This window comes from Anas platyrhynchos, chromosome Z (genome assembly GCF_047663525.1).
Source record: "Anas platyrhynchos isolate ZD024472 breed Pekin duck chromosome Z, IASCAAS_PekinDuck_T2T, whole genome shotgun sequence".
Classification (NCBI taxonomy): Eukaryota; Metazoa; Chordata; class Aves; order Anseriformes; family Anatidae; genus Anas; species Anas platyrhynchos.
The window spans coordinates 27,073,581-27,096,493 of record NC_092621.1 but is presented as its reverse complement, the minus strand read 5'-3'; the positions used below and the strand labels follow the sequence as shown (position 1 = coordinate 27,096,493).

Sequence of the window (22,913 nt, the reverse complement as noted above, 5' to 3'; positions counted from 1 at the left end):
TTAATTTTAAAACATATGCAGAATACCCTCAAAAGGCCTTCATATTAGAAAAACAGCTTTCCTTTTAAATGATAGCATTAGCAAAACAACATCAACTGGTGCCGGTGCCATTTTTTAATGTTATCAATAATTTCATTTTACTGTTTAGCCAAAGTTGAAATGTCTTTAGAAATACCTTTAAGAAATAATTTTCTCTGATAAATAAAATTAAAAATATATTCCTATTCTTGTAATCATTCTCAATAAGTGCTCAAGTCTGTAGCATGGGCACTTAGTCATTGTACATGGGCACTTAATCAGTTGAATTTCCTTTATTTGAAGTTAATGGTACTTCTTGTATGAGTAAATGCTGCTTAGCATCAAAAAGAGGTGCAGATTCAAGGCCTGTTTGGTCAAACACACGTGTTATGAAAGGTAGATGACAATATTTGTGGTTTAATCTTGAGACACCTGAAGTGTAGATGAATGGCATCAATTAAAAGATTGAGGGGTGGATTTGGCCTGTGGGTTGTTTCAGCAGTTTTGCAGGCTTTCTAATGCACACTGCTGTGCCCCAGGATATCCTAACATATGTGGGTATGAAGATGGTTAGCAAACTACTGCTGGGGTGAGATCTTCGCACAAGGCAGAGCTGGCTGTGAACATATATGTCCAGTCCAGCAGCCATACATGAACGTGTTTCTGTGTGGTCTCCTAAAGGATGACTACCAGAAGTGCTCAGAGGAATGTATGCTCACACCAACAGAAGTACTGTAAAAATAGTCAAAAATTATTAAATCCATTAACACTTATTGAAAATAGGTTATTTCCAATGTCATTTAATATCTGAAGACAGTTTGCATAAGATTATGTGAATACAGCTTTAACTGCACAGGCATGAGTTTGCCTGTACTCCTCAAGAAGATGCAAACAAACAAACAAACAAAAATATTTTTTGTATGTGGCAAGTCAATAAGACTTCTTAAATTTTGTTTTCCGGCCCTTTCTTTTTTGCAGGTTTTTAAATGCCAGTCTTCCTTGTGATAATGCTTTCTCGCCTAGCTGCCAGTGAAATTAATGCCTTCATCGTTTTAGAACTTTAACAATGTCAGATGTAATAATATATTACAGTATTATAAGTCTTCCAGAACAAGGAATGAATGCTTTAAGATCCTTTGCTCTTAAGAGAATGCTGTAGTGTTTTTAAGGTTGAATAATTTTATCTTCTTTCCTAATGTTCTTCTCCCCCCCCCCCTTTTTTTTTCTCGTCTGTGCTGTTGGGGATGAAGACAAAAAATAAAGATACCAAAGATAAAGAGAAACTGAACAGACATAATTTTATAAATGGGACTTTCTCAGGAGTTATGCCATGTATGGCCTGCGAAAAGGCTCTCCTAGGAAAGGAGTCTCTTCAGTGCTCTTGTAAGTAGCTGCTGGCTTTTGTGTGTGAATTTGCAGTGCTCTGAAACCTGCTTTGGAGATCCTGGTTCAGTGTTTTATGTCAAAAAGAAACCTTGCCTAGATTTGGAAGTACCTACTTCATGTAGTGGGCTGAGGTTGGCAGGGGAGAAGGAGGTAAGGACAGCAGATGAAAACTTCAGAAGGGACCACAGTCATCTCCAGGCAGAGACTTCTTCCGGCTGTAGCATCACAGCAGCCTCAAGTATACTTTAGTAAGGGGATCTGAATGAGGAAAAGTGATGAAGCCTCAGAATAACATCATCTGCAGGCTGAGGACCCTGTTCAGGATCAGGCTTTGAAATGTACCTTCTCTTTCAGATTGCAACATGATTGTCCATAAAAGCTGTAAGGAGTGTGCTCCTGTTTGCACCAAGGTAACTTCCTACACCACACTGTTCTCTTTAGAGAATATTTGCTTTCCAAGGGGTTTAGAAACAAAGTGAAGAAAAAGCAGAAAGCACGGGAAGCCTTTGCGGACCTAATGTCTATATATGTATGCAAAGCATTACAAGGGCATTAAAGTGTCTAATGTGAGCAACACAGCAAGCTCTGTGCTTGAACCCGAATTTCTAGAAGAGGGTCAAAAATAAGTTTAAAGTGTTATTTGTATTTTTTAGGAACTGCAAGGGCAAGTTGGGAAACGGTGTGCCTGGAGGGTACACAATGGGATTAAAAAGAAAGGCTTCCCAAAGTCATGGACATCCCTTTTGCAGAAATGAGGTCCTATATGTGTGTAATAATGGAAAGCAGTGATGGTGGGGACTTCAGGAGGTGACCTAGTCCATCTTGTTACTCTGGGGCAAGCTGACCTTTAGCTAACAATTTTGGCAGATGTTTTTCTGATGTGCTCTGGAAAATCTCTCATGGAGGAGACTCCACAGCCTGTCTAGGCACTCACCCCCAGCGTTCAGCTGCCACTGCAGACAGAGAAAACTCAGGGCTAGAGAATATACAGGCTGCTTCCCTTTAAGTAGGTATTCAGATATGGTGAAGTTATCATAAGAAATATGTCACTTTCAAAAATAGATGTGTAAGGTTATTGCCCGCATGGAATAAAACGGGTCTAGCAAAGAAGTGTGCCACAGTGATGCAGGTCATTCTTCAAATCACTGGAGTGTGCCTTTGTGGTGTAGCGGGGTTTTGCATCATGGTGGCTTGCAGGAAGAATATTTCCACACAGAGTCTTCAGGGTAAACAAGGCTTAAACTGGATGTAAAACAGGTATTTTTATTTGTTTTGTTTATAGCTCTCATGGTATAGCACACATTTCTGGCCAACTAGAGGACACTAGGAGAGCTGAACTGGCAATTTTATTTATTGGGACTGACAGGTTATTTGTCAAGAGGAGACAACAGCCTTTCCCCACCATTCTTGTTGACTCATCTCAACAAGAATGAGATACAGAAAACATTCACTGAACCACCTCAGGTGAAATACATGTCTAAGCACAACAGCCTTTCATGACAGGTTTTGCAAAGCACTTTTTGGAAGGATGGTTGATTCTGCCTCTTGACACCTAGCCCAGACTTCCTCAGGCAGTATCCTGCCACAAGTATTTCATGTATATTTGAATATAAAGCCCTGAAGATGATCGCCTTTTCTTGCAGCCTTCATGGCAATATTGATACATAAAAAGCAGCTTATAGTAGCTCAGTAATTCTCTTTGGTATAAATAGATTCAGTTTTGTGTTGTACAAATAAAGTTTTATTTTGACTTAGGTTTATTTGATATTTTTTGAAATTAGGAACATCATTTAGGACCATTTTCTTGAAGCCCTTTTGTGTGATGTTACATGTAAGCGAATTACTAACTTGACTATTCAGTGTGCTGTCAGCTGTGATTTCATTGTTATTTCAAAAATAATTCTTTTTCAGAAATCCCAGGAGAGGTACCATAACAAAAGCAAGCCCCAAGCTGGTGTAGCAAGTAAGTATTTTTATAGGATAAGATGTGTAAACGTGGCACTTCAAAGTTAAGCCTCCTTGAAAAAATCAGGGGAATGACAACAGAAACTGTCCTTCATCATTCATGGGAATGGAAATCAGAAGTAGCTAGTTCTGTCTTGTGCTTTTGAGTATGTCACTCACCATATGCATAGATATTTGGGTCTTCTGGTGTTCAAGTTGCAATGTGAGAGCATGTATGATTAGATATTGTTTTCTTATCAATAGTAACCACACTGGAGCTATTCCACTTTGCTGGGAGACTTATCTTTATATTCTGTGGTAGAATATTACAGTCTTGCACCATGTCTGGGAGGACATTCCTGGTACCTGGTATGGGTCTGTAAGAAAACCAGATAGCATTTTAGTTTAACTATGTTATTAATATATGCTATGCATTTTCAAAATGCTATTTTGTGCTTTGCTTCATAGATTCACGGCTTGGAGATATTCCACAGCCTGTGCTGTCCTCAGTGCGTCCTTCTTCCTCTGTGCCTATTGGACTGTCTGCTGGGTGGAGGGAAGCCTTGCCACAGTCCCACTTGTTGTCCAAAAGTGTTCCCAGTGCCAGTTCTGAAAGGTAGAGGGTAGCCACCAAGATTCTTTGCTAAATATATCATTCAGCATTTCTGGGAAAATTGCATCCATTAAATATTTTTTTTTTCCTTTTCCCCTGCTATGGAAGATCTATGCCATTTCCTGAGGAAGACTCTGAGACTAGTACCTGGAGGTCCAAGTCGCGTTCTGAGGAGATGTTACAGGCATTAGGGAGCTTTTCTTCAACAGATACATTTATGATGGAAGGTGAGAAGTATTATACAAATGTTGCCTTTTATAACCTATATTCAAAGAGCAAAATAGGTCATTATTTTTAATTAATTATTTTAACATTATTTATTATTAATTTAATATCACTTAATTATTATCATTATTCCTATATAATTAGTTGATACAGGAAGGTGCTTATAAAAGACAAGCAACCTATTTTTGCTAGTTAAAACTGAGTCCTTCATTAAAGTGATACAAACAGACACAATAGTCTTAAAATACAGCTTTTTCTTTCTTCCTGGTAACTAACTCTTTGAAAACTTTTAGAATATTTTTGTATGGTGTTGCCACTGGAAAAAAATAGGGTAAATATATTTGGCATCCTTGCAGAAAAAATATACTTTCTGCACTCACCTAATTGTTTCTATTGTCAACATACATTGGAAAATATAAACCTACATCCTTTCTGTTTCCCCAGTAGCCTCCAGTCTTGCCCTTGTGGCCTAGAAGGCCAATGGTGTCCTGGGGTATATTTGGAAGATTGTTTCCAGCAGGCTGAGGGAGGTGATCTTCCCCTTTACTCAGCCCTGGTGAGGCCACACCTGGAGTATTGTGTCCAGTTCTGGGCTCCCCAGTACAAGAAGGACATGGAGCTACTGGATCGAGTTCAGAGGAGGGCTACGAAGATGATGAGAGGTCTGGAACAGCTGTCATATGAGGACAGGCTGAGAGAACTGGGCCTGTTTAGCCTGGAAAAGAGAAGGCTGAGGGGAGGCCTCATCAATGAGTATAAATATTTGAGGGGAGGGTGTTGAGCAGATGGAGCCAGTCTCTTTTCTGTTGTGCCCAGTGACCGGACAAGAGGCAATGGGCACAAACTGAAGCAAAGGAAGTTCTGGCTGAATATGAGAGGGCATTTCTTTACTGAGAGGGTGACAGAGCACTGGCTCAGGTTGCCCAGAGAGGTTGTGGAGTCTCCTCTGGAGATGTTCAAAACCTCTCTGGATGCCTGTGCAGTGTGCTCTAGGTGATTCTGCTTGGCAGGGGGGTTGGACTTGGTGGTATTCAGAGGTCTCTTCCAACCTCAGTCATTCTATGATTCCAAATCTTATCTCCCACTGGAAAACTGCCCTCCAAAATGGATACACATCCTTGTGAGGTGAACAGATATAGGCATTTTCTGTAGGTAGGTGAGAGGCTAAATTTCAAAGATGAAGGGAATCCTTTCACAAAAGGTAGTGTGGTTATGCTATGCAGGACATCTGCAAAATGAATAGTGATCCTCCAAAATCACAGATACTTTCGAAAGTGATGGATTTTATTTTTAAATTTGAAAGGTTTCTTCAAGTGAAAAAGGGTAAAAGGATTTAATCTGAGAAGATTTTCTTTGTTTGTTCTTCTCCCCTGCTGTCACATTTGCATTTCAATACTACAGTAATGCTATTGACATCTGGCAAGCATTTCTGTTATAAAACCAATAGCCAGCATTTGCAGAAGTTGCTTAAACTTAATTCCTATGATTTGATGATTTGTCCTCTTTATTTACAAATAGATGTGTGTGTGCAAAGGAGTGTCCCTTAACATTCATACAGCTGGTATATATGAGTTATACATTTTCCCACAGATTATGTGGATTCGTCTCAGTGGACTGACCTCAGCTCAGATGCAAGAGAATTTGAAGCGGAGTCCTGGAGTCTTGTGGTGGACCCAGCATTCTATCACAAGCAAGAAAAGGATGTCATCAAGAGGCAGGACGTCATTTTTGGTCAGTATATCAAAGCTTCGTGTAAGTTTGGAAACAACTGGGTGTAGAAAATGCACTAGGGAACCTGACATTTTATGTCTGGAAGAATGAATGGCTCAATTTAGAATAATAAGGCTCAAAGAACATTTTTGTCACAGATTATGACTTATTCTAGAGCTAAGGAAATGTTGGAGCGTACAGTTTACCAAAGACATGCCTACCCTGTTCACGGGATGGTTGAGGTTGGAAGAGACCTCATCCAGTTCCCATTTTAATCAGTTGCTATCCTAGCATGGTCAGTGGGGTACAACTGAGAAAGCTGCACTAGAGCTTGATATATTAAGTCTTCTCACTGGCATAATCTATTAGGTTTGAGGCTTGCAAAGGAAAATTGATTATGTGTGATATATGATATATAATATAATATATCACAGAAGGTGTCTAAAATGTTCAGGTGATTACTACGCTAAGCTGTTTTCTTTTATGCCGCAGAGCTGGGGCAAACAGAAGTGCATCACATCCATACCCTGCTCATTATGTCTGAAATATTCAGGAAGGGAATGAAAGAAGAACTACAGCTGGACCACAACACAGTGAATAAGATATTCCCCTGCTTAGATGAGCTCCTGGAGATCCACAAGAAATTCTTCTTCAGAATGAGAGAGAGACGGCAGGAATCATGTGAAGTGGGGAATGACCGTAATTTTGTAATCAGTAGAATTGGAGACATCCTTGTGCAACAGGTAGAGACATCAGCTCTGTTAATCCTTCACATACTCAGGGTTCTCAAATATGATTTACTGAGTTTGAAACTTTTTTTGGGGATGAGAAGAGGGCTAATGTTGCCTTATTAAATTCAATGTCCCCTTAAGGTTATGGCAGGGTGAAATAGCAATGAGAGAAAATAATTACTGACAGGTAACTGATAACAGGTGGATGAACTTGTACATGCATGGTACAAGTGACAAAGAAAGTGATGAATTTGAGATTCTGTTCATGATAAAAAGCTGCTCCCATGGATTGCTCAAACAGTAGCAATGGATTCGTTTTGTTAACAGCTAAGCAGAAGTGTGAATAATTGATCATGGAAAACAAACTATCCTTTCATTTCTTCATTTCATAAAGTGGTCTGGTGTGGTGTATCTCAGGTTGCTGCACATTAGAGGAGGGGTCGTCACATGTGCTTATGATAGCTGTAGTACTGCTAGCTAACTCTGCTTGCTTGCTGCCAGCAGTTTGGTTCCTTGCAATGAGTGCAGCTTTTCACCTTTTGGCAGTCAGTTCTCACCCTGCCGAACTAAAGAAGCTGAACTGTTGATATCTGTTTTATAAGTGATGGGGAGATCAGATGAATGCAAATAAGCCTTAAAGGGATCACATTTGCAAAGGAAGCAGTGTTATACTAGTTGGTCTAGCCATTATTTGCAGGATTGTCACGCTTGTGCCCTCTACAGCTTACCTTCCTCTCCTTACTCCTAAAATGGCTAGCCCATTTTTTGTTCTGTGGTGACAGACCCTGTTAGTGACATTCAGAGAACTTGACAAACAAGTAGCATAGAAGTTAGAGGTTCTGAGTATGTACAGAATATATTAATCCTTGGTATATACTTCTGTGTTAGTTGCGATGTTGAGCATGATTTAATTATTAATTTCTTCAGTTTTCAGAGGAAAATGCAACCAAAATGAAGAAAATATATGGTGAATTTTGCAGCCATCAGAAAGAAGCTGTTAGTCTCTTCAAAGAGTTGCAGCAAAACAAGAAATTCCACAATTTTATTAAGGTATGTTTCCACATGAATGTGATCCCTATGTAGCCTTTATTTAAAATTTAAGGATCAAAGTTATATTCAGTATCTCTCTTTTAGTAGTTAATAAAAACGTCAAGTTTTTTTCATTCTTAATGAGTGAGCTGATAAATTACAGTTTTCTTTCAAATATATGAAAGCTTTGGCATTCAGTGTATATCACATACGTGTTTCTGTTGTAGCATACCTCATCCCTCAGGGCAACAAATCTTCCTTGGGGATGGTTCAGGTAACCCAGCATTTCATTTCAGTTTAGTCTAGCATGTTGAGATCATATTTCTTATTAGTCAGTTGGTGCTTTGATAAGCATTTACTACTTAAGGTATGTATTTGTGTCTGTACAGCTGAGGAACAGCAACCTGTTGGCACGACGCCGAGGAATCCCTGAGTGCATTCTGCTTGTCACTCAGCGAATCACCAAATACCCTGTTCTGGTTGAAAGGATATTGCTGTACACAAAAGGTGAATAAAAGCTGAGTGTTGCTTCACGTCTGTAATCATAGTGCATTTCTAATGTAAGGAATATGCACTGATACAATTTATAAAAAGAATGAAATTCACTGTTCTGTAGAGAAACACAGCAATGTAAGTAACTACTGTTCAGGCAAATATCACCTAAAGTGTGAGTCTAGTATACATAGTCTTTGCCAAGGCTAGGATGTGAAAATTTCCAGGATTCCAGTGAGGTAAGTCCTAGAAGTCCAGTAGAACATGTTTTAGCAAAAGATCTTGAATAGAGGATGTGAATTAATTCAGGCAAGTATGTGCATGTTCTTCAAAATGAGATACAGTGGAGGATCTTGTAAAGTTAGGCAAATTATTGTTTGGCTTTTCAAACAAAAGTTTGAATAACCCTGCAATTTTGTAGAATATGTTAGAAATGCTAGAAGCTTACAGATATTACCCTCAAAATGGGTAATAAGTGAATATTGCAGAAAGTTTTTATACAATATTTCTATATTGTAGAAAGTTGCAAAATTTCCTTGGAAACTGTCTTTGAAATCCTTGAAATCCTATTTTAATTTCTTTTTAACTCTTAACCAGAAGAGTAATATATGATTTTACTTAGTAAAAAAAAAAAAAAAGAGATGCTAACAGCTCATAAATATGTCAGAAATATTCAATGTTTAGTTTTGACTGATGAATAAATCTGAGGCACCCGTCATCTTTTAACAGGCAAACCAAAGGCAGATATCTCTAGTATTTCTAGTAAGTTGATTACTGCGTTCAAGTTAAAATGACATATTTATCAATTTAAGCCTTGCATCATGTTGATTAGTTCCAAGAAAGTAAGGAATAATACTTTCTATTGAATATGTCAGCTATTATCATGTTGTTTATTTTTTGTTTCCTACAGAAGGAACAGAAGAACATAAAGACCTGTGTAAAGCCCTTCATTTAATTAAGGACATAATTGCAGCAGTAGATTTAAAAGTTAATGAATATGAGAAAAAGCAAAAGCTGTTGGAAATTCTCAGTCGGACTGACAACAAAACATACACAAAGCTGAAGAGCGGCTATGTTTTTAGGAAGCAGGACTTACTGAGAAAAGAGAGTATACTTCTTCATGAAGGTTTAGTGTACTGGAAAACAGCTACGGGTCGTTTCAAAGGTATTTCAAAGGCATCCTAGCAGTAAAGTCCTCTAACTCTTTATTTGCAAGTAACATATAATGATTGTTTGGTTTAAGAATGAAAGTACTTTGTTACACTGCATTGCAAACACAAATTTTTGGGTGAATGGTATTGAGAATATTGTTGGAAGAATAGTTCCAAAAGCTGCCATGTTTTATAGGTAATCCCCTGTATATTTAAAATGACAAGTTTGCCTTCAGTGCCTGGGAAACTGTACATTTTGTACATTCTACTGTTAGTTGCATTTTTTCTTCCAGACGCTTCTTTTAGTTCCCACAGTTCGCAGCTTCATCCCATGAAGTAGCTTCTTGACTTACATATTACATATATTCTTCACAGCATTGACTACTGAAAATAAGGCATTAAAATTACATGCGGTTCTTCAGTGGTACTGGTACACAGACAGTGAAAAAGAAAACATGGAAGCAAATATGGCCAGAGCCCAGTTTTTACATTCAAGTTCACAGTCTGATTTTCACTTTAATCATATGTTGGGATTGTCTTTTTTTTTAAACTTACTAATCTTTGTTTTAAGATTTATAAAGCTATCTCCTCACTATTACTCCAGAAATGCTTTCATACTGTGCTGCTACAGGCAAAACAAAATTTGTGTGAGTTGTTCTTTGCCAGGTTGCCTGTCAGTGGCCTGGGAAATGTGGGGGGATGTTTGAGTGAGGGTTTCTGCTTTCCATGGGACAGTGCTCCAGCACTGTGCTGCAGGAGGGTGAATAGTAGAAAGTGGGGTCTTTCCCAGGAGGCACAAAGTGATGTCTTGCAGTTGCTTTGTGCAGACCATAGGGCAATCCAGCTATTTCCTGTTTAGTTTACTGTAGGATTATGTGGGAGACTTATTGAACAGGATTTCTTCCTTTTTAAAGTATAAAAGAAGAAATTAAGTATAGTGTTAAGTATAACCTTTCAATTAAAAAAATCTTTTACTTTTCTCATTTTAAGACACCTTAGCTCTGCTTCTAACTGATGTGCTGCTGTTCTTACAAGAAAAAGATCAAAAATACATCTTTGCAGCTGTTGTAAGTATATTACCAGACTTTTGAATATATACATTACATTTTTGTTTGTGTATTTCTCAAATGTGAGGACCCTTTCTAGGTTATTCTCAAATATTGTTTAATTTCTTTAATCCTGGTAGTATATTCAGAACAGTAATGTACCAGTATATGGAAAACATGGTTTATTTTCAAAATTAAGAAATCTCGGGGAGGAAGAAGGATAAAACAACAGAATGATGTTTAGCGATGTGCCTCATCTGGTTATGAGGATGGGAAGCAGAGCAGGCTCTTTCAATTATCTAAAATAAATTTTAACTTCTGGTTCTGTTAAACAAAACAGAAGAATAATTTGACTGCAAATGTAGTAGTAAATACGCATAAAATATATGAAAGGTCATGGACTGAAGTTCCCAAACTTATTATAAATACTATATAAATACAGTGTGTCAGTATCATTGATCCCCTGGGATTTATTTTTTAGCACATACACAATGCTTTACTTGTTTGTGAATACTGTAAGGTATTTAACAAAAATAGTTTAAAAAGATGTCTGAATACTCATCTTTCGCAGCCATATACTTGGTGAGAACATGCATAGGCTGAGTTTAACAGTAGGAGAATTAGTTCAGTTAATTTAAAAATATGCCTTATTATAAAAGTATGGTATTTTATGAGAAACCCATTTATTTTTTTTTTAATATACTGTGACTGTTTCCCCCAGGACCGGAAGCCTTCAGTTATCTGTCTTCAGAAACTCATAGTAAGAGAAGTAGCCAATGAAGAAAGGGGGATGTTTCTGATCAGCGCTTCATCTTCAGGACCTGAAATGTATGAGATTCATACCAGCTCCAAAGAGGAACGTAACAGCTGGATGAGGCATATTCAAGATGCAGTGGAAAGGTAGAGAAAAAGGCTTTTGGTTTTCACCTTGGCAGTCCAAAGCAGATAGGAGGTCATTTGGGTATTTGTTGCAGCGTGCTCTCTCTTCTGCACTGCACTGGATCTCTGGATCTATCCTATGAGGCTGGGTTCACAAACACCAAAACCTCACCATCACTTCTGCCAAACTACCCGTTTTCTTCTGTTTTACCACTGAACCTACAGACCTTTCTTGCTCCCCATCAGATGTCCTCACCTGTCATTTTAGGCTTCTCTCACCTTTCCTTTTGGCACTGGATGCTTTCTTGAGTTCTGCAAGTGTCCATACATCCATTCTGGATAAATCCCCAATTACACCTTGGTATTAGTTCCTTAGGAATGTCAGGGAAAGCATTGCTCCATGTGGGAGCTGCAAACCTGCAGGAGGGCCAGCCACCCACTCACTGCATGATGTAACCTTATCAGGATTGAAAGGAATCCTTCAGTCTTGTTCATACCCAGTTACTGCTTTTTAAAGAAGTAGGCAAATGGCATGCTGCTGGATTGGAACAAAAGTTGATGTTGATGTTGTGCGATTTATTATGAATGCAAGGCTGTACTGAAGATAATTATAAATGTTCAGATTTTGCTTTATCCACCTTTGTTTCATCTCTAAAGATGTCCAGAGGAAAAAAAGGGAAGAAAAATGAATGAATCTGATGAGGACAGACGTATTGCTGAGGCCAAAGCATCCAGAATTCAGAAATATCAAGGTGCGGTACCTTTCCTGCCACTCTGAGACCTCCCATGTCCTGAGAGTTTAGGATGAAGGAATAACATTCACGTGTTGGCTGATGCACTCAGAATGGCTTAATATGCAGAGTCACAGCACAGAAAGCTAGGGTTGCCTGATTGCATATGGGAGTTGCCTGAAAAAGAACCATTTTTTTCCAAGTACTTTATATTTTTACTACATTACTGTGAGTACAAAAGAAAAGGTAAAATGGCTTATTTCAGAATAAGCACTAAATTTTGCAGATTAGCATCAAGGTCAGATAGATTCCTATTTGTGGAAGTACCTCAAACCTCCAGTAACTACTTTTCTACTTGTTTATGGCAGTACACCTTTGCTGCTTTTATTTCTGTCTAAAAATATCACTAATTAAGACAAATTTCACTTCCTTGTTTCCTGTACACCTAATTTCCACATCTTTAAGTGCTGTAAGGAGAGAAATTTCACCAGTGTCCTTCCTGGAGAGAGACACAGGGAAGGGCATCCTCCACTGAGAGCAGATGTTCTTTGATGTTGAGACAGTGAATTAGCCAAGTGCTTTTCCAGCATTGCTTATTGTGAGTGTAGCAGGAGATAGCTGAGTGCTCCAGAACGCCGGCAAGGCCACCTCATCAGGATAGGGCAGTTGCCTGGTCCTTTGTCAGGCAGGACAGACTATGGGATGAATTTGGGTCTTAGCCACTTGCAAAAGGTATCGTGTAGGTCTGTTGCCTAGCTCATCAGCAGTGTCTGTGTGGTGTAAGCATTAGAAGTGTGAATGTCCAAAGTGCTTTGCCTGCAGGTTAAAAAAATATTAATATGCTACTCAATTTTTGTTGACAGAATCACTGAGTAACCAGGACCAGCAAATCTGCAGCTGCTTGGAAGACAAGTTGCGTACCTATGCGGAACTGGTAGATATGATTGGGTTAAAGGATGTTCATGTAGAGCCTCACCTCCTTATCAAACTGGATTTTGGAGAAACTCCACAGGCTGTTTCACTGCTGGCAGCAGCACTCAGAGAAGGTGAGTTTGTATGGGAATAGTGGTTTCTGCCCTCTCCAAATGGGATTTCCAGGTAACATTTTACATTTCCAAGTAACAAAATACAGCCATGTTGGCTTGCGTTGCAATTCTACCAAGTCTCAAGAGCTGGCAGTGTCAAAACTTGGCAAATGATGCTGAGGAAAAGTCTCTTGAGTTTATACAGGTCAGGTGCATAAGATGGTATCTGCCAGACTGTGACATAAGGGATATGTTTAGTGCATAACATCGTATGTAAGCAGGCTGGACCGTGGTGTTAGGTTGTATCCAAGGAGTGTTTCCTTAACTGGACTCCTTGCAGTACAGCCTGGTGAAGAAGATCATGGGATACAGTGTGATACTGCATCTGGTCCCTTACCCTCACCTGCCTAGGTTGATTTGATGATAGGTCTGGATCATGTAGGGTCATATACAAACCAAACTGCAGATGGTATTGGCAGATTTGCCAAGACGCACCTGCCATTAGAGGAGCTGTGTTTTTCTGCATAATATCTAGCAGGGGCTGGATAGCCTTGTGCCTACAGTGCTGTCCTCTGAAGTAAGGAAGACTGGTTTTGGTGATGTCTTGTATAGCTGGAGGTTTAGCCACATTCCTTTTAAACTTAGCTTAAAAGAGTCCTGATAAACTGAGCCATATCCAACATAGGGGTATGCTCTGAGAAGTACTACAAGATTATAGCATCACATAGACTGACATCTGTGAGCAAATAACCAGCTGTCAACCCTAACAGCAAAGGTTGACCTCCATCATCATTATGAAGCCAGAGAATAAGTTTGTTGATAGACTTTGTCTTTAGATAAAGAATATAAGGTAGTGATGCCATAATAGATGTGATTTTATCTAAAACAGCAGCCTATACTGACACAGCTAATTCTGCCCACTTTTAGTTTTCACTTTCTTTCATGATACTCGTACTGTTGATGATGTCTTTTCAGCCCACTGTAATGAATTTACAGCAATGTGTGGAGGATTATTTTCCAGAACACAAATAGTAAGTCCCTGAGCTAATAACAGACTCTCTAGCAGTAAAACACTACTCAGAGTAGAGAAGGATAGAATTAGGAAATGCTTAGGCGAATTGGATATATTCAAATCCATGGGAAAGATGGAATAAATCCAAGTATGCTCTGGGAGCTGGCCAATATCTTTGTGAGGATGCTTTCTATCATCTTCAAAGGGTCAAGGTGACCAGGAGATGTTCCTGATGACTTGAAGAACACAAACAGCATTACACTGTTCTTCAAGAAGGAAGATAAAGGGAACTACAAAGCAGTCAGCCTCAGCTTAGCCTCTGGGAAGATGATGGAGGAAATACTCAAAGAAGCCTTTTCAAAACATGTGAAGAGGTGACTGGCAACAGCCAGTATGTATTCATTGAGGGCAAATTGACTAACTTGATGGTTTTTATGATGAGCAGAGATCAGCGCATGTTTTTACCTTTATATCTGCAAGGCAGTCAATGTGGCCTGCACTGGTTGTAGTATCCTTACAGCCACGTTGGTGATGTAAGGACTGCATAACTGGTTGGAAAATTGGCTGGCTTGCTGGGCTCAGAGGATTTTGATCTGCAGTACAGTGTCCAGCTGGCAACGTGTTATTAAGGGAGAGGGAATCCCTAATAGGGAGTTAGGGATGGATATTGAGACCAGTACTTTTCAGCATATTATTAGTGAAGTAGCAAAGGAATTGAGTAAACTCTTGGCAAATTAATGACTGACAGCAAATGAGGAGGAGTGATTAACGTGCTGAAGATACCTCAACAGAGTGGGAAAATGTGCTGAGAAACCTCAACAAAATGACAGAGACAATGCAAAGTTCTGCATCTGGGATGGAGCAATCCGTGTATTGGTAGAGGCTGCATACTGGCTGGATAGAAAATAGCTTTGCAGAAGTGCACCTGGGAGTCTAGTGAACAGCAAGTTGACCATGAACCAGCAATGTGCCCCTGGGGCAAAGAAGGCCAGCAGGCTTGTGGGCTGCTGCAATAGAAGTGTTGCCAGCAGGTTGAGGGAGGTGGTCCTTCCTCTACACACCTGTGGTGGGAAGTATCTTGAATTCTGTGTCCAGTGGTGGGACATGGACATACCGGAGAGAGTCCAGTGAAGGGCATGAAGAATGTGATGTTTGAGGAGGGGCTGCAAAAGCTAAGCCTTGAAATAAGAAGGCTTGGTGGATCTTACAACTGTCTGCAACCAGATAAAAGGACTATAACAGAGAAGCTGAAGAAGAGCAGAGAAGCCATTATCTATCATATTTGAGAAGCCCTGGAAGTCTGGTGAATTTCTCACTGCCTGCAAGAGGAGAAACAAAACCCCCATTTTTAAAAAGGGGAAAAAGGAAGACCAAAGAACCACAGGTTAGTCAGTCTCACCTCTGTGCCTAGCAAGATCACAGAGCAGATCCTCCTGGAAACTATGCTAAGTCACATGGAAAATGAGATGATTGGTGACAGCCAACATGGCTTCACTAAGGACAGATCATGCCTGACAAACCTGGTGGCCTTTTATAATGGGGTTAAACATTGGTGGATAGGGGAAGAGTAACTGACATCATCTGCCTGGAGTTGTGCAAAGTATTTGACACTGTCCCCCACAATGTCCTTGTCTCTAAATTGGAGAGGCATGGATTTGATGGATGTACCACTTGGTAGGTAAGGAATTGGCTGGATGGTCACGCTCAAAGGACTGTGGCCAACAGCTCAATGTCCAAGTGGAGAGAGTAACAAGTGGTGTTCCTCAGGGGTTGATATGGGGACCTGTGCTATTTAACATCTTTGTTGGTGACATGGACATTGGGATTGAGTGCACCCCTCAGAGAGTTTGTTGATGACACTTTTTGCTGAAGCTGTGTGGTGCAGTTGACACACTGGAGGAAAAGGTTGGACCTGGACAGGTTCCTAAAGATGGACCTGGAAAGGCTCAAGAGTTGGGCCTGTGTGAACTTCATGAGGTTCAACAAGGCCAAGTCCTGCATCTGGGACGGGACAATCCCAAGCAAAAGTATGGGCTGTGCAGAGGGCAGCTCTGAGAGGAAGGACCTGGGGTTATTGGTTGATGAGAAGCTCAACATGGGCTGGCAATGTGCTATCACATCCCAGAAAGCCAGCTGTATCCTGGGCTACATCAAAAAAAGACATGGCCAGCAGGGTGGAGGAGGTATTCTCTCCCTCTCTACTCTGCTCTCATGAGACCCCACCTGGACTACTGCATTCAGGTCTGGGGCCCCCAGCACAAGGAGGTCATGCGTCTGTTGGAGAGAGTCCAGAGGGGATAGTAAAGGGGATCTACAAGGATAGTAAATGGGCTAGAGCACCTCTCCTATGAAAAAAAGCTGAGAGAGTTGGGTTTGTTCAGCCTAAAGAAGGTAAGGCTCTGGGGAGACCTTATAGTGGCCTTCCAGTAAAGGGGACCTACAGGTAAGCTGGGGAGGGACTCTTTGTCAGGGAATGTTTTAATAGGACAAGGGGTAGAGGCTTTAAACTAAAAGAGTAGATTTAGATTAGATATAAGGAGAAAATTATTTGCTGTGAGAGTGGTGAGGCACTGCAACAGGTTGCCCAGAGAAGCTGTGGATGCCCCATCCCTGAAGTTCAAGGCCAGGCTGGATGGGGTTTTGGGCAACCTGGTCTGGTAGGAGGTGTCCCTGCCCATGGCAGGGGGAGTGGAACAGGGTGATCTTTAGTGTCTCTTCCAACCCAAACAATTCTGTAATTCTATGAAGCTGAACTCTTGGAGGTGCATGGGGATAGGACAGGAGGCAGCAGGCACAGGTTGGAACATGGAGAATTCCAATAAAATAAAAGGAAAAAATTATATTACTGTGGGAATGGTCAAAAACTGGAGCAAGTCTCTCAGAGAGGTTGTGAACTCTCAGTCCCTCGATACTTTAAAAGCTTGCTTGTAGAAAGCTCTGAGTGACCCAATTTTGTTGACCAGAAGTTTTGACTAGATGGCTTCTGAAAATCCCTTCCAGACTAACTTATTCTACGACTTGTTGTCATTTATTTATGCATAAAGGAGCTATTTAAAGGGCTATTTAAAGGGCCTCTAACTGTTCATGTTTTCCTCTCTAGCTGAAAGTCTCCGTGTTGCTGTCACATCCTCACAAGTGAGTGAATCAGAGGAAAGTCCTGAAGAATTAAATCTGAAGCATGAACTTAGTGCCAATGAAATCTTGGAATCTTCCCCTGGTGGTGAGTAAAATTTGATGTTTCTATGTATTCTGATTGCTGAAGTAATTGATACAGGATTGTTTTTTTGGAAAGCTGTCTCAGTCTATGAGACAATAATAATAATCAACAGAAAAAAAATGTAACAAAAGTTGTCTTTGGACAAATGCTCCGATAGTGTAAACTGTCATATAACTTCATTAACGCAAACAGATTGTTTGCATCCACTGCATCTTTTCCTTATCATATGTCTGTAATCAGCATTATTGAGTCTGATTTGTGTAATTTCATACATAATGTATACATGATTTCTAGTCTTTGTTGCTCAGCTCCACAGCAAATGTATGTTGCAGTGTAGCCCGTTTCCTGGGTACTAATTTTTGTCTGAAGGCCCGAAAGCCAGCTCATAAGTAGGATTGATATTGCAATAATTTCAGCTATAAAAAGTATAACATGATTTTCTTGCAACAGCAACAACAAAAATAAATAAACACACACACACACACACACACACACACACACACATACACACAAATTAAGTCCTGTAAAAGCCATTGCTGCAGAGTATTTTTAGTGATATGGCTGTGTTTATATCTTAGGTTTCATAATTTAAATACTACTGATTTTTTATGGTAGGAAAAACAGATTGTCCCAGCCATGCCATCCTGACTTTGAAACTTGTTTTTCCTCAGCCTAAAATTCTAGAGCATTAGGTATTTTCAGCATCCTGTGTATAGCTGTGAAAAAAATGTGCCCTTTGTTTCTGCAGTCAGAATATGCTTTGATACAGCTTTCTCTTGCATCCTGTTGTGGTCTTATTTGTTAGATGCAGAAATGAAGGAAGTTGAAGAATCATCTGACGTCGACCTCAGTGAAGGCACATTTCCTGTTGATAAGGAAATGTCAGATGACAATGTAGAGTATAAGGTAGCGTAACTGATTTCTGTTCCTGTGTTGTGTTTATGACTGTGGGCACTGGGAATGTAACTGCTGTCCAAATGTTTAAAGGAAGTCTAAAGACTGTTCCAAAACCTAAAGCATGGGATAGGCACATTTCATCCAAGTCCAGATAATTCAATTTAATAGAGGTCACTGCAATTAATGATGAATTAAAAAAAAATCATTAAAAAAATCATTTATTGACAGGCTTACAGATTGGTGGGTGTGATAGCAGCCACAATGCTTTTGTATGGGACACTTAAGACCCTGGTTCTCCACTGTCATCATTCAATACATCCATCTCTGTGGAGTTGATAGTATTCCCTCTACTCTCTCCTCCTATTCACAGGATGTTGAGTCTCCTGCAATGACAGAGACCTCAGCTAATGCAAGGAAGGCTTATGCATTGGAAGAGCTTCATCCTCAAAACAAGCATATAAAATAGGATGGATTGTCTTACACCAGCTTGCTTCAGAATTTTGAATTAGAAAAAAATGGAGCAATTAAAAAATAGAAGTGAAGCAGCACATTTTTCAAAGTCCTGTAACTCTTAAGCAAATCTGGGGAAAAAAACAAAAAAACACACCACAGAATGAAAAGTCAGTTCTGGGCAGAATTATAAATGGCAAATTTATGGTAGCAGCAGGGAGTGTTACAGCAAGAGCAGTATGAATTCATATGTGCAAATAAACCGAACTGTAATTGTGTAGACCTTAGATGGAGGGACAGAACCACAAAAGGAATAAAAGGGAGAGACGAGAACAGAAGATGCATGGCACGAAATGGAAAACAAAGTTTGCTAGAAAAGTAGATGCTTAGCATTATGGTGATGTCTGCATCAGATCTAAAAGAGGAGTTGTGTGCCTGAAACCTTGGATGTTTTTTCTAGCTCTTTCTGTAAGACTCTTACTAAAACACTCGTTTCCCTTTAAACCTTACCTCATGTTCATGTTCATTAAACCTCACCTCATGTTCAGCTTTATGTCATCTTGTCTACCAGACTGCTGTTTAGGAGAGTGGAAAGAAAAGTGTAGGGTAGGGACAATTCCAAGTGAGGGGTCACAGAAGTTAGATGAAATTAAATAAAATAATAAAAGGTTCAGGGGCATAGGTCTACCCTGTTAAAAGTTTCAGTAGTTTCACATGAAAAAAATGCCATTGGGGTTACAGAGAAGACAGAGCCAGACTTTTCTCAGAGGCGCACAGCAACATGATGAGCATCAAAGATTACAAGTTGAAGCAAGGGAAATTCTGATTGCATATAAGAGGAAAAAAATCACCACGAAGAAGGTAATCAAGCAGGAACAGGTTGTACAGAGAGGCACTGGGGTCTCTGTCCTTGACAGTTTCCAGGATTTGACTGCAGAAGGCCCTGAGCAACCCCACCTAACCCACCTAGAGGTTTTCCAGCAAGCCATCATAGTTCCTTATTCCAGTTTAGCCTGTTATATGGGCAACAGTCATGTCACATCTTACTGTGTCAGAATCAGATTCACCAGGAGGTGGCAGAATGTGCAAACAGAACAGGAAAGGCAAGGGCTTTCTAAGGCAGAGTGTGCTCACCAGCCTGCCTTTAGATGCTGTGTGCACTGCCTTAAGGTTGTGGAATGGCAGCACTGGTATCAGACCAGCTAGCCTGGGAAGAGAGCCAGAAAGCCAGACTGAAGGCGCCTAGCTCTGGGATTAGGTGCTGATCGAGCAGCAGGAGGAGTGTTGTGCGCTCCTCCTGGGATGCCAAGCGGGTGCTAGTGGGAGGCAGTCTCCATCTCATCCCCCTGCTCCAGCGTTGTAATTTTATCTCCAGCTGGCTGCCTGAGGACTGGCAGCCTGCACTGGGGTCTGAACATCTGCTGCTCGTCACTCTTAACAAAGGTGTAGAGTGGCAGGGAGATGGTGGTGGACAAGTAAAACGGCTGAATATGTTGGTTCAGACATAACTAGACTTAAAGGACTTGTGCTGAAGCTGTAGTGGTGCAGCTACAATGCTATTGTTTCCCTGGGTAGCTTTGACCATACCTTCCTTGGGCTCACTCCCTAGTCACAGAATCCCAGGATAGGTGATGTTAGCAGGCCTCTCTGGAGCTCATCTGGTCCAACCCCCTGCTCAAACAGGGACACCCACAGCAGGGTGCCCAGGACCATGCCCAGACTATGGCCAGTCCTCAAGTGGTGCTGCCTAGCTGCATTAAAGAGTCCACAGGCACTTGGGCTGGCCACAGGCTACCTCATAGCCATGCCAAAGCTAGCCAGGCCTTGAATCCCCCTGTAAACCTCCTTTGTTAAATTAAACAGGGCTTAAAAGAATGAAACAAAGTGTAGAGTTGATCGCACACGTCTGTTCAATGAATGGGCCCTCTTTCATACACTCACTCTTCCTCACCCCACCTGCATCTTCTTCTCTTCTCTCTTCATCCCTTCTTCACCCTCCTCTTCCTCCCTGTCTGCAGCTTGTGTTGGCAGCCCAGAGCAGGAGGGCCAAGCTCCTGTGTGTCTGCCCCAGTGCTACAGAGGCATCCCTGCTGTGTCCTCTGTGTCTTGCGGCAGGGCAAGTGGTTGGGTTCATGGCTGCAGTAGGAAGCGGAGGAGGTGAAGGTGTGGGGAGGAAAATACTGAAGGGAGATAATGAGTGGGAATGCAAGCTGTGGAGGAAATGCAGCAGCTGGTGCTCCTTTTTCCTGAACTTCATCTTCATTGTGAGTTCTGTTTTGGGGCCTGGCCTTTTTCGTCTTCATTTCCAGTTATTGCAGCGAAATGGAGCAGCTGCTGTGCTCTCTGTGATGGGAAATGAGGCTCAGTAGACAACTTAAGAGAATTACAGAAAGAACAAATATTCCCCAAGCCCTCCTCCACTTCCCTAAAAAAAAAATTACAGAAATCATACAGGAAGTCTTTCCAGTGTAGCCTCAGGAGGGATTGTGTTTTATTTCTCCACTGTTTCACCTTATCTTTCTCAGAGGAGCTGTTTTTCATGCAGAAAGGATTATGGGTGGCTTCACCCCATAAATTAAAAAAGCTTCTTAGGAAAAAGAGGATAGGGTGGAAAGTGCAAAGTGGCTGAGCCTCATCTGAAAGCAGCAAGCCTAGCTGCTGTGGATGGTTGTCACTATGCCAGTAGATTTCCAAAGGTACAGCAGGCACACAGCCCTAGCTCTGTGCCTCACTGCTCACTGAAGGCACTCACCATAACCCACTAATGTAACTGCTGTCAGCTTCTTACTCTATTAATGCCTTGATTTCTGAAGAGTCTTGAGCTGTTTCATCCTACTAGAAGTAATCTAAACCCACTCTGCTGTATATACAGAAGTCTGGTTACTGTATTTCAAAACTGTCAGGTAAACAAAGAGTGAATGGAAATGTCTCTTCTGTGTAGCATTAGTCACAAGAGGATTAAAATTGTGGATGAAATATTTTTGTTTTTACAGTTGTGCTTAGGATCTCTAGTGATTTCCACGGAAACTACAGTGTTGATGAATTATTAGTCTTCATAGATTATAGCTTCTGTCTTTTTTCACATACCCACGAGAGAGTTTGACTCAGCACTGCATATATTAGCAATATGAATGTCTCCACTAGTAAAAAAAAAAAAAAATTACCTATATGATACAATTGTAAAATTAAGAACTACTTTTTAAAGCAACATGTGTTTATTTTAGGAAGGAAGTATGAGTTTCCCAGGATCTACAGGGACAGAGGTGAGTTTATTTAAACCCTAGACAGAATATAGTAACTATTTAGTTAATAGTGGACAAAGCTTTGAAAATCCTTCTCTTTTGTTTTCTAGATTGTACAAACAGTCCAGAATCTAACTCGTCTCTTGTACAGCATACAGGTGACTATTCCACTGTTAACTTTGTAGAGTAATTAGTCTTGGTAATTTACTTCTAAAGGTTTGTTTTCATCTCGCACTATTTTTAGACATTATGTCAGTGGATACTTATCTCTACTGACTTTTGCACAAGCTGTCACATGATATATTTTTATTTTACATCAGTGATGTTTCTTTTAAGAACTGAATAATGCTTGCTTGGAGATTACTTCCCTCCCAAAAAGGTTGCATGTACGGTCAAAAGTCTAGGGAGGAAGTAAAATGATGGCTTGAGCTGAGCTGATTACATTTCATGTACAGATTTTTGAAATTATAATTAAAAATATTGAAAAAATGTAAGTATTTTGCTTAGAATATTCTGCTGGCAACTGCTAAAACACACCTCTGACACTTAGGTGACCAGTTAACCCACTGAAGATATTTCAACCTCCGTTGATTATTGTGTGTATTCTATAGGGTCTTAGTCTAAAGCTTCTGCCTCTTCCATGCTGTGTTTGAATATTTTCACTTCTTTTCACTCAGGTGCAATTTGAAGATTAATTTTGAAATGTTTCATTTAACTTCTAAACTTTCTTGACATTAGCATGCTTCTTAACAATTCTGGAAACTTTAGGCTTAGAAATTAAGTGGATTGAAGCAAAGCAAAAGCAAAATAAAAGGCCTGTAAATCAGGCAAAATGTTGGAAAAAATGAAAAACAAATAGCTTAATACCAGTGGCAGTAAAGTAAAGGGATCATGCCTTATTGTCCAGACCATGAAAATTGCATAAGCTGTCAGTATAGGTGCAAAGAAACAAACAGAGCATACTGTCCTTGCCCTGTTTACAAATCACTGGAACTGACCCAGTATTGGGGGAAGAGCCAAAAAAAGCGGGAAAATTTAAAAAGTCTTTAGCTTTATGAAATGTGCAGTTGGTTGTAGATGGCATGGAGTAACGGGGCTGATGGAATTCTCTGGGA

At 40.3% G+C, this 22,913-nt stretch overlaps 1 protein-coding gene across 7 annotated transcripts in view; it reads left to right on the top strand.

The window, feature by feature from the left end:
- ARHGEF28 (Rho guanine nucleotide exchange factor 28) overlaps positions 1-22,913 on the top strand; it is a 132,527-nt gene that overhangs the window by 88,142 nt on the left and 21,472 nt on the right. For 6 of the 7 annotated variants that reach the window (XM_072031139.1, XM_072031141.1, XM_072031140.1 and 3 more), the window contains 18 exons: positions 1,269-1,401; positions 1,759-1,814; positions 3,316-3,367; positions 3,817-3,964; positions 4,070-4,188; positions 5,777-5,917; positions 6,389-6,639; positions 7,555-7,677; positions 8,046-8,163; positions 9,059-9,313; positions 10,290-10,366; positions 11,067-11,245; positions 11,882-11,976; positions 12,819-13,001; positions 17,093-17,212; positions 18,015-18,115; positions 21,781-21,819; positions 21,909-21,956. In XM_072031139.1, the coding sequence (XP_071887240.1) occupies positions 1,269-1,401; positions 1,759-1,814; positions 3,316-3,367; positions 3,817-3,964; positions 4,070-4,188; positions 5,777-5,917; positions 6,389-6,639; positions 7,555-7,677; positions 8,046-8,163; positions 9,059-9,313; positions 10,290-10,366; positions 11,067-11,245; positions 11,882-11,976; positions 12,819-13,001; positions 17,093-17,212; positions 18,015-18,115; positions 21,781-21,819; positions 21,909-21,956 (2,238 nt within the window). Of the gene's footprint in view, positions 1-1,268; positions 1,402-1,758; positions 1,815-3,315; positions 3,368-3,816; positions 3,965-4,069; positions 4,189-5,776; positions 5,918-6,388; positions 6,640-7,554; positions 7,678-8,045; positions 8,164-9,058; positions 9,314-10,289; positions 10,367-11,066; positions 11,246-11,881; positions 11,977-12,818; positions 13,002-17,092; positions 17,213-18,014; positions 18,116-18,476; positions 21,698-21,780; positions 21,820-21,908; positions 21,957-22,913 lie in introns of those variants that run through there. The other variant, XM_072031142.1, reaches the window with a different exon arrangement.